The 14,679-nt window shown below is 44.7% G+C and overlaps 1 protein-coding gene across 1 annotated transcript in view; it reads left to right on the top strand.

Annotated features, from left to right (window-relative positions):
• KCNH1 (potassium voltage-gated channel subfamily H member 1) overlaps positions 1-14,679 on the top strand; it is a 337,006-nt gene that overhangs the window by 114,980 nt on the left and 207,347 nt on the right. The window contains exon 7 of the mRNA XM_087866022.1: positions 4,867-5,296. Within this exon, the coding sequence (XP_087722148.1) occupies positions 4,867-5,296 (430 nt within the window). The remainder of the gene's footprint in view (positions 1-4,866; positions 5,297-14,679) is intronic.

Raw genomic sequence — 14,679 nt, 5'->3', positions numbered from 1 at the left:
GGCAAATAAGAAAAAAATGCAAATTAATAGCTTGAAATGATTTTAAGTAGCTAGAATTCCAGCTGTTAGTGCAATAGGAGAGAGCTTATACAAAACCGTGTAATAGAGTATCAGTGTACACAGGTAAATAACACAGTGAGGAAGTGCTTATTTTATATTATTCCAGAGGCTTCTTAAAATGAGAAAGAATTCTGTAATAATCCAAACTCTCAATTCTGTTTAGAAAATGTTTCAGCCCCTTTCTGAGAAGGTGCTGATCCTGTGTAGTTATATTACGTTCCCAGGGCGGCTTCATATAATAGAAATTTATTCTCTCACAGTTCTGGAAGCTAGAAATCTGAAGTCAAAGTGTCAGTAGGACCATGTTCTCTCTGAAGGCTCTCAGAGAGAATCTGTTCCATGCCTTTCTCTTAGCTTCTGCTGCGGCTGGTAATCCTTGGCGTTCCCTGGCTTGAAGACACATCACTTCGGTCTGCATTGGTAGAGAACACCTGGTTTTCTCTCTGTGTGTCTGGCTCTCCTCTTTTTATAAGGACATCAGTCATACTAGATTCAGTATGACCTCTTCTTAACTAACCACACCCACAACAACCCCGTTTCCAAATAAGGTCACATTCTGAGGTTCTGGGAAAGACATGAATTTGGAGAGGACACTAGTCAACCCAATACAGGAGGCTTCTAAAATGAATAGCAAATGGCTTCTGCCTTCAGGAAGAAGTAGCATCTACTGTAATTGGGGAAACTATAGAGCAAAGCAGTGTGTTCAGTTGGTAATGGATACAGAATACCACAGACACATTGAGGGGTGAGGAGTGGTTGTGACTCCAGGGTAGTCATGGAAGGCTTTAGGGTAGACGTAGTGACCAACCTGAAGGATAACAGTGTACAAGCTGGTGGAGAGGGGGAGGCTGGGCCTTCTGGGCTGAGGGTCTCGTCTGAGCAGGCGCAGAGATGCAGGTGTACGTCCACTGTGCAAGGTGTTCAAGACGTCTGGAGTATACGGAGAGAGAATAGCAGGCCTTTGGGTAGCGGTCGCATGTGTTGAGTGGCCACTGGGAGGGGATGGAGAACGGAGGAGGGATGAAGTGCAGGTGGAACGGAGGCAGATAAGAAAGGTCCCAGAGGCCCAGTCGTCCATGTCCATGAATGACAGCCAGAATGGGATCTTAGAGATGTAGTGGTGAAAGGGGGACTTTGAGGAGAAGCTGAATGGAGCTCTGGAAGGCATCACTGGACTCAGAGGGCCTCTTCCCCACGCTGGGCACTGGAGCCACAACATTGAACAAGAAGACAAAGACGGCATCATTTTTTAAAAAATATTTTTTATTATAGTATGTTAGTCACCATACAAGGACGGCATCATTTTAACCTCTTCCCTGTGGCATTAGCACAAGGCGTACATAGTAGGTTCTCCTTAAATGTTGCTTTGAATTAAATATGAGAGAGGAAAAATGACAAGGCAGTTTTGCCTTGGGTAATAAGTTCTGCTTCAGAGTAGAACTGCTTTGAAAGATGATCTCAGGAACCTCCTTAGGAGCAGGTGGAGAGTAGGTGGCTGCATACATGTGTTTGATTTCTGAGTCATCACAAAGGCTCCTGTGCCTCCCAAAATATCTGCTTCATCCAGGCTGTGGGTACTTTAAATTCGACTATTGGAGGTTGGTTTCTCCGTTGAGAAACCAACTCTGGAGAGAGGATATCCATTTACCCTCATCAGTCTTTTGCACCTTAATATGGGGGGTTTTCTTAGCCAAGAAAAGCATGTGGAAATGTTGGGTAATCGTTCTTTCTGATAGCTGAGTAATATTCCATTGTATATATGGACCACATCTTCTTAATCCAGTCATCTGTTGAAGGGCATCTCGGCTGCTTCCACAATTTAGCTATTGTGGACAATGCTGCTACGAACATTGGGGTGCATATAGCCCTTCTCTTTACTACATCTGTATCTTTGGGGTAAATACCCAGTAGTGCAATTACTGGATCATAGGGTAACTTAATTTTTAGCTTTTTGAGGGACCTCCACACTTTTTCCAAAGTGGCTGTACCAACTTGTATTCCCACCAACGTGGACGGGACTGGAGGAGATTATGCTAAGTGAAATAAGTCAAGCAGAGAAAGACAATTATCATATGGTTTCACTCATTTATGGAACATAAAAAATAGGAAGATAGTAGGAGAAGGAAGGGAAGAATGAAGGGGGAATGAACCATAAGAGACTGTGGACTCTGGGAAACAAACTGAGGGCTTCAGAGGGGAGGGGCATGGGGGATTGGGATAGGCCAGTGACAGGTATTAAGGAGGGCACATACTGCATGGTGCACTGGGTGTTGTACACAAATAATGAATCATGGAACATTGCATCAAAAACTAAGGATATACTGTATGGTGACTAACATAACATAATAAAAATTATTATAAAAGAAAAGAAAAGAAGAAAAGAAAAGAAAAGAATGTGGAGGGAAAAGGGAACCCAGGAGAGGAGTACTGGACATGCTGAAGATAAACTTTGTCAGAGTTAGCAGTTCAGATGAGCTGACCCTGGGGATGTAGTCTGTTGGCCTAGAAGAATCCACTATTATTTATCAGCTGGTGTATGTTGGACAAGAAGTGATTATTTCTGTTCTAAGTTTTACGGCTACAAAACTGTTGTTTATTTGTTTTATTTATTTATTCATTTATTTATTTATTTATTTATTTATTTTAAAGATTTTAATTTATTTATTCAACAGAGACAGAGATAGCCAGCGAGAGAGGGAACACAAGCAGGGGGAGTGGGAGAGGAAGAAGCAGGCTCCTAGTGGAGGAGCCTGATGTGGGGCTCGATCCCATAACGCCGGGATCACGCCCTGAGCTGAAGGCAGACGCTTAACCGCTGTGCCACCCAGGCGCCCCTATTTGTTTTATTTTTTAAAAGGTGCAATAAATCCCACCTCCCCCACCTTCACCTTAACAAAAATAATTTTTGTGGCAGCCTGATCTCTGGTCTTTGTTGACAAGGCTGTGCTATGTACGGTCTGTGGGTTCACATGTCAAGGAAGGCTAATAATAGCTACTGTACCAAGTATCCCCTGAAGTTTCAGTGGCTTATTTCAGAGGTTTCATTGTTCATTCACATCATAAAATCAGGGACCCAGGCTTCTTCCATGCTCTACGTCCACCATCTTTAATACTTGGTCTCAGGGTCTCCCTAGCCTCATCTGGAAGGCATTCCAAGGGGAAGAGAAAGCACACTTACTTTTAACTGCATTGGCTTAGAAATGACACACACTTTGCCTCTTATCCATTGCTGAGAACCAGTCTCAGAGACTCACCCAGCTGGGAAGAGACTGGGAGACATAGTTTAGCTGGGTGTCCAAGAAGAGGAAGCAACCTTGGGTGAGTCTCTGATACAGGCTCATCAGAAAGTGTTTACACATTGTCTTTCTGTCTGTAACATAAACTGACCCTTGGGGGTTGTTATGAAGGGAACAGGGACAAGAGAGACTAGCAGTGACCTGGAAACTGTCCAGTGTTTAGAGTAGTGTAAAGTCATTCATTCTAGTTGGTAGAGGGCATCTTCCTGCTGTGGGATTATTGCTGTATAAGGGAGTCCGAAGTTGTGGTGCCAAGAAATGTCTCTATTTTGTGTGCTTGTTTATTTGCTTTTAATAGACATGGGAAAAGCTAATGGAAATCTCCCTTCCCTACAACTTGGAATCGCTCTGGAATAGGAATTATGCGGTGATGTTAGCGTTTCCTCTAGTTCACTTTCCTCATTGTCTAGATGAGAGAGGCAATTGAATTGTGCAAATTCACATAGCAGGATAGTGGTTTACTTGGGTCTCAGACCTTCTTTTCCAGATTTCTACTCTGATGTTCTTTTCACTACTGCTATTCCCTTAGAGAATCACCATTTGGAGGAGAGACCCACCCTGGCTGGGTCTTCAGGATGGCAGGAGGCTTGATCAGCCGAAATCGGAAGCTTCCTTCTAGCTCTGAGATCCCTTGATTGATTGTGTTTAAATATATGGTGTCTGATTGTATAATCCCTGCCCTGATGGGAGTGATGTAGCTTCAAAGAATTTGCAACTTTCCTGAGAAAACAGAATCTTAGTTCTTTATTTTCTCAGCTGTTTCTTTAGTTCATTTTTATCTTTTTCTTAAAAACTGTTTGCTTTTAAATATATTTATTTTTCTAACTGTAAAAGTAATAATTTCAATTAAGAAATTAAGTAAATATATTCAAGTGTAACAAAAATATATATAAATATAACAAAAAAATTTCCTGTAATTCTGTAACTCGACAATGCAGTGGTAACCACTATCAATATTTTACATTTCTCTCCATGTGTTTCCTAGCCATTTTTTGAACACATAAATACTTGTATACTAATGTACAGTATGTAATTAGAATGAAATATTATACAATATGAAATAAATATTATACAACTCTTAAAATATTTCATATTACTTAGTATGAAATATTATATAACCCTTAAAATTGTTTTAAAATAGTAACAATATGAAAAATGCTCACATATATTTGTGTACTTATCACAATCATTAGTATAAATTAGCATAAAATTCTAATTTTGTCTTGTTTGTTTTGTTATCTGCTTTTTAATGGAAGTAGAAAAAAGCAAATTGAAATCTCCCTTTCATCTATCTTGGAATAAAATTCTAATTATATAGTGCATAACTATACAAATATGTATGAGCATTTCTCCATATTGTGACGTATTTTAAAACCTTTGTTAAAGGGTTGCATACTGTTGCATCTTGTGGAAATACACTATGCTGAAGGAAACAGCCCAGGTGGGGAGGAGGCAAGAAGTAGTAGTATCTTTGGTTCTTGGCCCTCACACTCTGCTCCTCTTCTCCCAGGGCATCAGCAGCTTGTTTAGCTCACTGAAGGTCGTTCGGCTGCTTCGTCTGGGGCGAGTGGCTCGTAAACTGGACCACTACATTGAATACGGAGCTGCCGTGCTGGTCTTGCTGGTGTGCGTGTTTGGGCTAGCCGCTCACTGGATGGCCTGCATTTGGTACAGCATCGGGGACTACGAGATCTTTGATGAAGACACCAAGACCATCCGCAACAACAGCTGGCTCTACCAACTGGCGATGGACATTGGCAGCCCTTACCAGTTTAACGGGTCCGGCTCAGGGAAGTGGGAAGGCGGTCCCAGTAAGAATTCAGTCTACATCTCCTCGTTGTATTTCACTATGACCAGCCTTACCAGCGTGGGCTTTGGCAACATTGCCCCCTCCACAGACATCGAGAAAATCTTTGCGGTGGCCATCATGATGATTGGCTGTAAGTATGACAGTTGCTGGCGCTGGGTGGGGGATGGGCAGGAGGCACACCGTTTGGACATCCCTTCTATTGGCTGGAAATAGGGCAATGACTACAATGCTAGCAGGATCAGGATCAGTGTAATAACTTCAAATAAGAAAAGCTTTTATTTTTTTTTAAAGATGAGCTTTATAGTTCTCCTGATAATTAAAACATTGCTACGAAGTGTTTACTGCAAAGAAATTTAGAAAATACAAAATAGCACAAAGGAGCACATTGAGACCAACTGTAATTCTGCCTATCAGAGATAACTATGATTACCTTTGGCCTCTCCCTTATAGATTACTTTCTATCCATATATGAACACACAGATACAGACTTTTATAAAGTTGGGATGAGATCGTGCTATATATACAACTTGGTAACCTGCTTGCTCATAGAACAGTGAATTGTGAAAGTCTTTCTGTGTCAGTTTGAACATAGCTCCAGATCTGTGCAGTCCCATACGGTACCAGAAAAAAAATGTGTGAAAAAAAATGTGCAATATCTCATGAATTATCTTTTATATTGATTACATAATGAAATGATAATATTTTCGTATAGTGGGTTAAATAAAATATTCTATTATGATTAATTTCATGTTTCTTTTTAGAAATATTTTTATTTAGGAATTTTATTTAGGAATATTTTTATTGTATTTTCTATTTTTCATACATCTTTGATGTCTGCTTGATGATTAAGAAATTTCCCAAATCCAAAAAACAAAACACCTCCCCCCCAAAAAAAACCCAAAACCCCACACTGGATAAAAAGGCTCTTGGTCAGTTGAGAAGTAATGGGTTGGTGGATTTAACTTGCCTGGACTGAAAAACAAAAACAACCTTAGTTCTTGAGGAAGGTGCTTAAATCTGTCATTTACCCATTGACCCTTGAGTAGCTGTTGCTAATGCGGGCTCTGGGCACAGCCTTGGGCTGGAACCATTATTGAACTCTCTTCACTGAAGGGAGTCGTAGGGAGAGGTAGGCCTTACTGGGCTGGGGAAAGCATATGCCTTCAAATGCCTTGGACTCACCGTGAACCCGCCAAGTGCACCCTGTTGGCATTTCAATGATAAATGGTGACGTGGGCGAGGATAGTCCTGCCGTGAAGTATCAGTGTGGACAGGAGTCTGGTCCAAAGCTGGGCTTTGGTTACAGCAGGCAGAGACTGTCTCGCTCCTTGTGCTCCTTCAGAGTGGAGTTGTCACATCAGTCGTTAAACTCACCAGGGAATTCCAAGACCAGGAGACCTGAGGCTTCAGTTGGTCTTGCTTTGTCCAACCCGCCAGGGATCCAGCATCCCCCTCTGCGAATGGGCTTTATGACCCCCACTTGTCACATTGGCTGCTTGCCTCCTCCCTTTCTGCAACTAGCTCATCGTGTCTGATGCGGTTCTTCTGCACGAGCCCCCTGTGCAAGGCACGGAGCTCGCCTCTGAGTAGTCACTGAGTGTGTCTAGGTGTAATTAATTTGTGGGAAGTGTGTGCTCATGGAGCTTTTGGGTTTGCTTCTTACTTTCAAATGGATCTTAATAGAGGTGATTGCCTGACCATGGGAAGCAGCGTTAAGTATCTGTGGGTGGCTAATTGCTTTCGCTTAATTAGGACTTGAGGTGCTTTCTCATGTTGTGTAAAAGGATTTAAGACCTTCGCTCTTCTAGGACAATTTCAACCTTAACGGCACTAGTTTTCCAGGTGGAGCTGGCAGCATTTTTGTGAGCCTTGGGGCACCAGGTAAGCAACCAGATGTGCCGTGCTCTGGGCCCAATCTGCCTCTAAGAGAGGGAGGGGAGACATTTTGTCAATCGAAATATCTCATTATATGAATGACAGGAAATGTGCTAAAAGTGGTCAGTTGGGAAATGGGCCCCATGCCATGGGCTCTCCAAAGGCTTTCAGATATGAAGAGACTTTGTTGCAACTTTGTTGAGGAAAAGAAGAAAGAGAATGGTTCTGGTGGCATGTAATAAAGATAAGCAGGGACACCTGGGTGGCTCGGTTGGTTGAGCGTCTGACTCTTGGTTTAGGCTCGAGTCATGATCGTAGGGTCATGGGATCGAGCCCCACGTCAGGCTCTGTGCTCAGTGGGGTCTGCTTGCCTCTCCCCCTCTGCCCCTCCTCTACTTGTGTGCGCACATGTGCGTGTGCTCTCTCTCTCTTTCTCTTTCTCTCAAACAAATAAAATCTTAAAAAAAAAAAGATAAGCAGATTTTTCCAAAATCATTCTATGGAGAACATGACTTCCTGGGTATGATCCCCAAGGAAAACCTCAAACGATTATTATCACCTCTTTTCTCTCTGCATCTTCTCAGAGCATTATGATATTCCCATTTCTTTTTAAAAAAGCGTAATAGTGCACAGGCAGTCACTCTGCATTATGCGACCAAGTGCGATGTTTAGGTAGACAAGCCTACTTAACTGTAACCCCATTTCCCGAACACTCGTTATGTGCCAGGTGCTGTGATGAGCGCTCCATACATGATTGCTGCTGCTTGTGGCAGCTCTGTACTTTAGAGAGTATTATCTCCATCTTGTAAGGAAATGGACTCAGAAAAGGTAACTTCCTTCCCACGAACCTAGGACTGGTAAGCGGGAGAGACAGGCTTTGGATCCAGGCCCCTCTGAATTAAAAGCCAGGCTCTTCCCATGGAGCCGACCTGCGGTCGTGTGGTCTGAGAGCACAGACTGCCAGCCTCTGGCCCCGACTCACCGACACCTTGCAAATTCTCTCCATCGGTTTTAACAAGCCAATAGTTCCTGTAGTGGAAAGTTTTGTATGCTTGTTGTTGTCGTTGTTTTAATTTAAGAACAAGATTACGATACAGACTCAGGGGACCAGGTGCTTTGGAAATCAGCCATTTCTCATCAATCTGTCACTTACAGTTACAGCTGTTCCGCTTTCCGTGTGACACGTCTGACAAATGGTTGTGCTAACAACAAAGTTATTGCGCTCTGTGTAATGTGGTGGCAATTATCCTCGTAAACTCGCATTCTAAACAACCTTTGTTCGGGACAACTGCCGATGTCTTACTGGATTTATGGGGCTCTCTTTTATCTTGCTTTGCCTGTGGGTGCACATGCACACACGTGACTCCTTACCGCACGCTCACAGGGTTGGGCTGATGCCAGATCTGGGATTGGGGGACACGGACCACAGCCTGCATTTGTGCCGAGGGGTCATGCTGCTCCCTGGCCAGTCCCCTGGCAGTCAGGCCCGGAAGTCCTTAAGGAGTAGAGAGAGACAAAAAGCCAGTGGGCTTTTGAAGTAATGGTATTTTGTGAATTTTCCTTCTTTGCATTGAGTTTTGTATGTGTTGGTAATAATATTTCTTCGCTATTATATAGCACTGTATTAACCATAATACAGATTATCCAGAAGCCTTCTGTTGATTCTCATCTCTGCTCTCTGGCACTGGATATCCATTATAACTTGGCCAGTTCTCCAGAGAATGCTAGGAAGCAGGAACACTATTTTCAAGCTTGCCCACCTTTCTCAGGTCTGATAAAAAGTTGCAGGGGCACTTGGGGGGCCCAGTCGGTTAAGCGTCTGACTCTTGGTTTTGGCTCAGGTCCTGATCTTGGGGTTGTGAGATGGAGCCCTGTGTCAGGCTCTGCACCCAGGGGGAAGTCTGCTTGAGATTCTCTCTCTCTCTTTCCCCCCCACACTCTTTCTCTCAAATAAATAAAAATCTTTTTTTAAAAAAAAGTCGCAATAGGAAGAGATGAAAACCATTGGCTCAAATGAGTCTTTGTGATTAGCTGTGGCTGTAGGTGATCCATGATGTCTCATTTCTGTTCTGGCATCTAGACCCGGGCCAGGGGCAAGGCAGCCCGCACCCGATCTCCCTGCCTTCCTCGTGTGGGTCTTTGGTTTCCTGCAAGGGCTCCCCATGAGGTGTGGTGAAGGGACTCCTTCTATCTTTTTGCACATCTCCTGTGTGCCAGCGGTGCTGAGAGAATCACAAGGCCACACTAGCCTTCTGTGTGATGCCTGGGAGAGGATGTCCCCCATTCAGCAAGCTCATACTGAGGGCCTGCCCTGCAGACCCCCGGCTGTGTGCTACGGACACATACGCTGTGGGAGGCACGCTCAGGGAGTCCAAGGTCTGAAGGGGATGGGGACAGTGGGAGGGACAGAGACAGGTCCCATCACCCAACAGCTGGTGACTGAGGCCTGGAGATGGAGCCGCCTCTGTGGGCCAGACCTTGCCCGGGCCTCTGAGGGGTCCCTCCAAGAAGAAGGATTGTCAGGAGGAAAGAGTCTCTTTATCTGGGATGTCTCAGCCTAGGGACACGACCCTGTCTTGGGGAGCTCTCCAGGGAGAATTTGATGGTGAGGAGACAGTTTCCGTTTTCCTAATATGGGCTTTTGCACTTTTCTGATTCTTTCCTCATAATGTCATTGCTGTCATCCTGTCATTATAATTAAGCCACATTCATTTCCTTTCCCTCTGATATGGCAGGGGGTCTAGACATTGTACTCCTACTCCAGACACTCTCCGCCCCCCCAGCTGAACATCAGCCTCCTACCTCAGCACCGCATACCTGTCTCCTTGGATTCCTTTCTTTCTTGCCAGTCCTCCCCTACCTCAGCTCCTCAAAACCACAGCAGAATGTCAGTGAGGAAGGGACCCTATGAGTGTCCTTTTAGCCCACAGCAGCCCTCCTTCTAGTTCTTCTGCTGGGCCAGATCTCCTCCTGGTCACTGTTTCGGTCAAGCTGCCCCTGAGCCCGGGAGATACCCAAGAGTAACTGGGCTCACTGCTGGTGGCTTCTGTACATCACCTTCTCTCCTGGGGAAGTCACACTAGTAACCTGCACACCTGGACATGTGACCCCACTACCTCACCCACCTACAATATCCTTCATGGCTTCCTTTCAGCTGAAATTGTTATTTGCAAGCAAACAGGGACTTTCCCCGCCTCCTTTGTGATCTTTTTCAAACATTTCTTATTTCTTTCCATTTCACCTTTGTTGAATATGCTTTTTTGCATTCTATACCAATATTGTGGTTTTTCACAAATGAGATGGTACACATCTCCCAGGAGGCTGTAAATATACTCTTAGGAGACGTTAAACACATAGTAGACTCCCAATACATATTTATGGATTTGTTGATCCCCAACAGCCGAGGAGGCTCTAGAGTTTTGGAAGTAGTCTTTAGTGCCGTGGGCAAAAGCTTTATTAGTTAGGATATGGATTCTGCTGCTGGACAGAGACAGAGAGTAATAGCATCAACAAGGGATATGTTTCCTACAAGTTTAGGGGTGGTCTGGCTGCTCAGCAATCATCAGAGACCCAGGTTTCTCCGGTGTCTTCAGCACATGACTTCCATATTGGGATCCCATATGGCTGTTCTGGCTTCAGCCATATGTTCTTTTTCCAGAAAGTAGAAAGAAGGGGAAGGGAAAGACTAGGAAGTTGTACTGTATTATCTGTGTTCATAACTCCTTGGCTGGAATTTGGTAATCTGGCCACACCTAGCTGCAAAGGAGGTTGGGAAATGGTCTTTATTCTGGGTGGTCATGTGCTCAGGTGAAAGTCAGTAATGTAGACAAGGAGAACAGCTGTTGGAGAGCAAAGCCGCGGAGTCTGTGTGCCTCAGCTTTCCTCCCTCTTCTCCCTCCCTCTTCCCTCCCTTCCATTGATACCAGCAAACATTATACGCATCCCCCTGTTGGAACTTCATTCCCCAAATTGCTGGTCGAGAGACTTTGGTTCAAGTCCTGGATCAGCTCTGTGCCTTGGGTTAGACTCTTTAATTTCTGCAGATTAGGGGTAAGAGGCTCTTCTTACATCTCACTTAGTCTTGTAAGAACTAAATGAGATCACGATGTAGGATAGCTCTTTGAAAGAGCTGAAAATTTTACATTCAGATGTCATGATTTTGTTGTTGTTAGTTGCAGGGATTGTTTCTCACTCTTCCCAGTGAATTTTTTCTTTCCTGTTCTTCGGGAAAAAAAAATCATTCTTTCCTTCTCAGGAGCTGTTTAAGTTTCATCTTTGGTTTTTGTTTATCTGGGAAATAGGGTACTGTCCAGACTGCTATGGAAGAAGGAACTAGTCTTTTCTCATTTTTTCTTACAAGTTTTTTCCTAGCCAGCAAATCAGATTACTTTTTCTCTAGAACCTGATTTTTTAAAAGAAATTCTGCCTGCCACTGTGCAGTTCACGTGGGTATCCCCATCTCTGATACAGCCTCCAGCTACTTTCTGTCTTCTGCATCCCTGTCTCCCCCACCTCCAGAAAACTCTCTCTGGCTACCCCATCTGGGTTTTCCACCCTTAGCTGTCTTCGTCCTCCCTAAGGCTAATGAGCTCTGCTTTGGGTTTATTCACTTGCACTTAGGCTTTACGCTGCTCTTTAAATATTCTTGTGACTTCCTAGTTATCTTTCTTGTCTCGTGTATATTTTGTTACCTCCTCTGAAACTCTCGGCTTCTGGAAGGCAGGGCCTGTGTGTTTCCCTGCCCTTCCTCTTCTCCTTTGTGCCTGGTCACATGTTTTGAACGTGGGGAAGAACACGAGCTTTGGAGCTGAGCCGTTCTGGTTTTCAGACCCACCTCTACTCCTGGTTAGTGCTTTCCCCTTTGGCAGGTTCCCCCGCTGACAATGGAGACCCCAGGCCCTGCCTGAGCCAAGTGTGCAGATGAAAAAATGAAATGATGCAGCGTCCCTAGCACAGTGCTTCTCACCTGGGGTGTTCAAACAGTGGTAGTTCTCTCCCTGGCCCCCAGCCCCTCTCTTCCTACACATCTCTTGGGCTCACCAAGTGATGATGTTTCTCAGCCATTTGTTGGTTCCTCAGGTGTGCTCTACAAGAGAATTGGAGCTTGCCTCGAATATCGGGTGCATTGCACTGTTTAAGTACAGGTCACTCAAATACATGTATTTGGATGTGAGTTTCTTTCACTATAAAGCTTCTTTAAAAAAAAAATTGTCCTGACTTCAGAACAAGTTAAAGGAAGTTCTTAAAAAAAGGGGAAAGTGATTCGGTGTGGTTGGAAGGCCTCCCAGGCATCACTGTCCAGACCAGACTGGTAGGATCTTCCCTGGACAGGAAATAGTACCATGAGGAGTGAGAGTGCCCCCTGGAGCAGGAGAGAATGGGCTAGAAACACTGGTGCACTGAGCACCCAAAATGAGCCTGATGTCATGCTGGGAACTTTCTCTTACCCAGTAACTTCAAAAAAGGCTTTATTATCCCTGTTTTGCAGCTAAGAATACTTAGGTTCAGAGACATGAAGTAACGAGATCACAGGTTAAGAGGGGGCAGAACTGAGTTTTGAACCCAGTTTCATCTAACAGTGAAGTTTCACTTTGTCTTGTTGCTTCTGTTGCTGATTACTTTGGAATATGGGAGCAGAAAATGTTCTCTGTGGTGTGTGTGGTGTTGGGAGGCAGGGAAAAGGGCTGGGGAGAGAGGGGGCTGTGGAAAGATTGCAGAGAGCGGGTGCTTTCCCTGGAATCCTTCTCTATTATTTTGAATTATAATTATAGTGACAAAATATCTGATTACGTGTGTTGTGAGAAGATATCACCTTTGTTCATAGCTGGATTACTGCTCTGGGCAGAAGAATTTACAACAAAAGTCTTAGATGCTAAGCAGCTCTGCCAGTGGGAAGCCAACCGGATGAGGGGTATTGTTTCAGACCTTGGAGATACCCATGTCATTTGCGAAATTTCTTTCTTTTTAAAAATATCATCTCCATGCAAGTGAAAATGATCATGTGGAGCTGTTGCTATAATCAAGTCTTTTTTTTTTTAGAGGGGGGAGGGAGAGAAAGACAAAGGGTGGGGGAAGGGGCAGAGGGAGAGAGAGAATCTCAAGCAGGCTCCACACTCAGCACAGAACCCGACACGGGGCTTGATCCCACAGCCCTGAGATCATGACCTGAGCCGAAATCAAGAGTCAGACGCTTCACCGTCTGAGCCACCCAGGCGCCCCTGTAATCAAGTCTTTTGCTCCCGTGTCTCTGTTACCTTTGCAACTCTCCATGTTCCAAGGGACAGGGAGCATTTCCCCCATTTTTTGGATAAGGAAATTGTGGAGTCACTTGTCGAAAGTCCCACAGCCAGTTAGAAGCAGAGCTGGCCTCCAGCCCAGGTCACTGCTCTCGGCTCAGTATTTCTCCTTCTTCCAGATCAGCATGCTAGTTGCTGGTACTGGTAGCCACAGGTCACAAGTTCTCGCGGCTGGGCCCTTGATGAGATGTCCTCAAAGCTTGATGAGAAGAAGTGAAGGTGGGTGAAGAATGGGTAAGCTTTCCATTTTGTTTCCAGCAAAAGAACTTGATTCGTCAAGTTTCACACCTCTTTGGCTGCTTTTTTATCAAGCCTTTATTGTGGCTTTCAACCACTGGGTTGATGACTCCAGACAGCTGGGGAGAAATCATTTTCCTTTCCTTTCCTTTTCTAAAACCAGTGAGAGGAGGAAAGCCCACCAGGGAAATATGAAGTATGGTCCCCGAGAAAACAAATGTTACATTGACCTGTCAATTCCCTGGAACCCCAGTCAGTCTGTAGTTTACCTGAGTACCCCCTTTGTTCATGTAACAAACAAATTTTGAGCGTCTGCCATGTGCCAGGCGCTGTGTAAGTACTAAGGATAGAGCAGTGACTTAAGACTGATGCAGGCTCTGCTCGCACGTTGCTTATGGGCTGCTGGGGGAGCCGGATGAGTAAATAAGAAATCGCTGCAAAGCGAGGTGAGTCACTGCTAAGGAAAGGGTAGGTTATTATGGGAGCATGGGCCCCTCACCCAGGCAGGGGTCAAGGAGGAGGACAGGGAGTTCACACCCCATTTATTTGGGAAGAGCCCTGGGAAGACATCATCCCTTCCTCGATTTGCTTATAATCTGATTTGGGAAATAGAAATGCCAGCAGGAAAGACCACGGGAAGTTGGACAGTAGTGCAATAGTCCCCTGCCCCCCGCCTCGTTGTCTGCGGGAGAGGTGTTCCAAGACCCCCAGTGAATGCCTTCAGCTGCAGTCGGTACCAAGCCCTACGTGTACTGTCTTTGCCCACATGAACCTATGACAAAGCTTAACTCCTACATGAGGCACAGTAAGAGATTGACAACAACTAATAATAAAATAGAATGATTGGGGCGCCTGGGTGGCTCAGTCGGTTAAGCGTCTGCCTTCGGTTCAGGTCATGATCCCAGGGTTCTGGGATCGAGCCCCGCATCGGGCTCCCTGCTCAACAGGGAGTCTGCTTCTCCCTCTCCTGCTCCCCTGCTTGTGCACCCTCTTGCTCGCTCACTCTCTTTCTCTCAAATAAATAAATAAATAAATAGAATCTTTAAAAAAAATTAAAAAATTAAGTAGAACAATTATAGCAATATGTTGTACTTCAAGTTCTGTG

The sequence above is a fragment of the Ursus americanus genome, chromosome 2 (genome assembly GCF_024610735.1).
Source record: "Ursus americanus isolate L20-20 chromosome 2, mUrsAme1.1.p, whole genome shotgun sequence".
Taxonomy (NCBI): Eukaryota; Metazoa; Chordata; class Mammalia; order Carnivora; family Ursidae; genus Ursus; species Ursus americanus.
The sequence above is the reverse complement of the archived record's forward strand: the minus strand, read 5'-3'. Positions and strand labels throughout refer to the sequence as shown.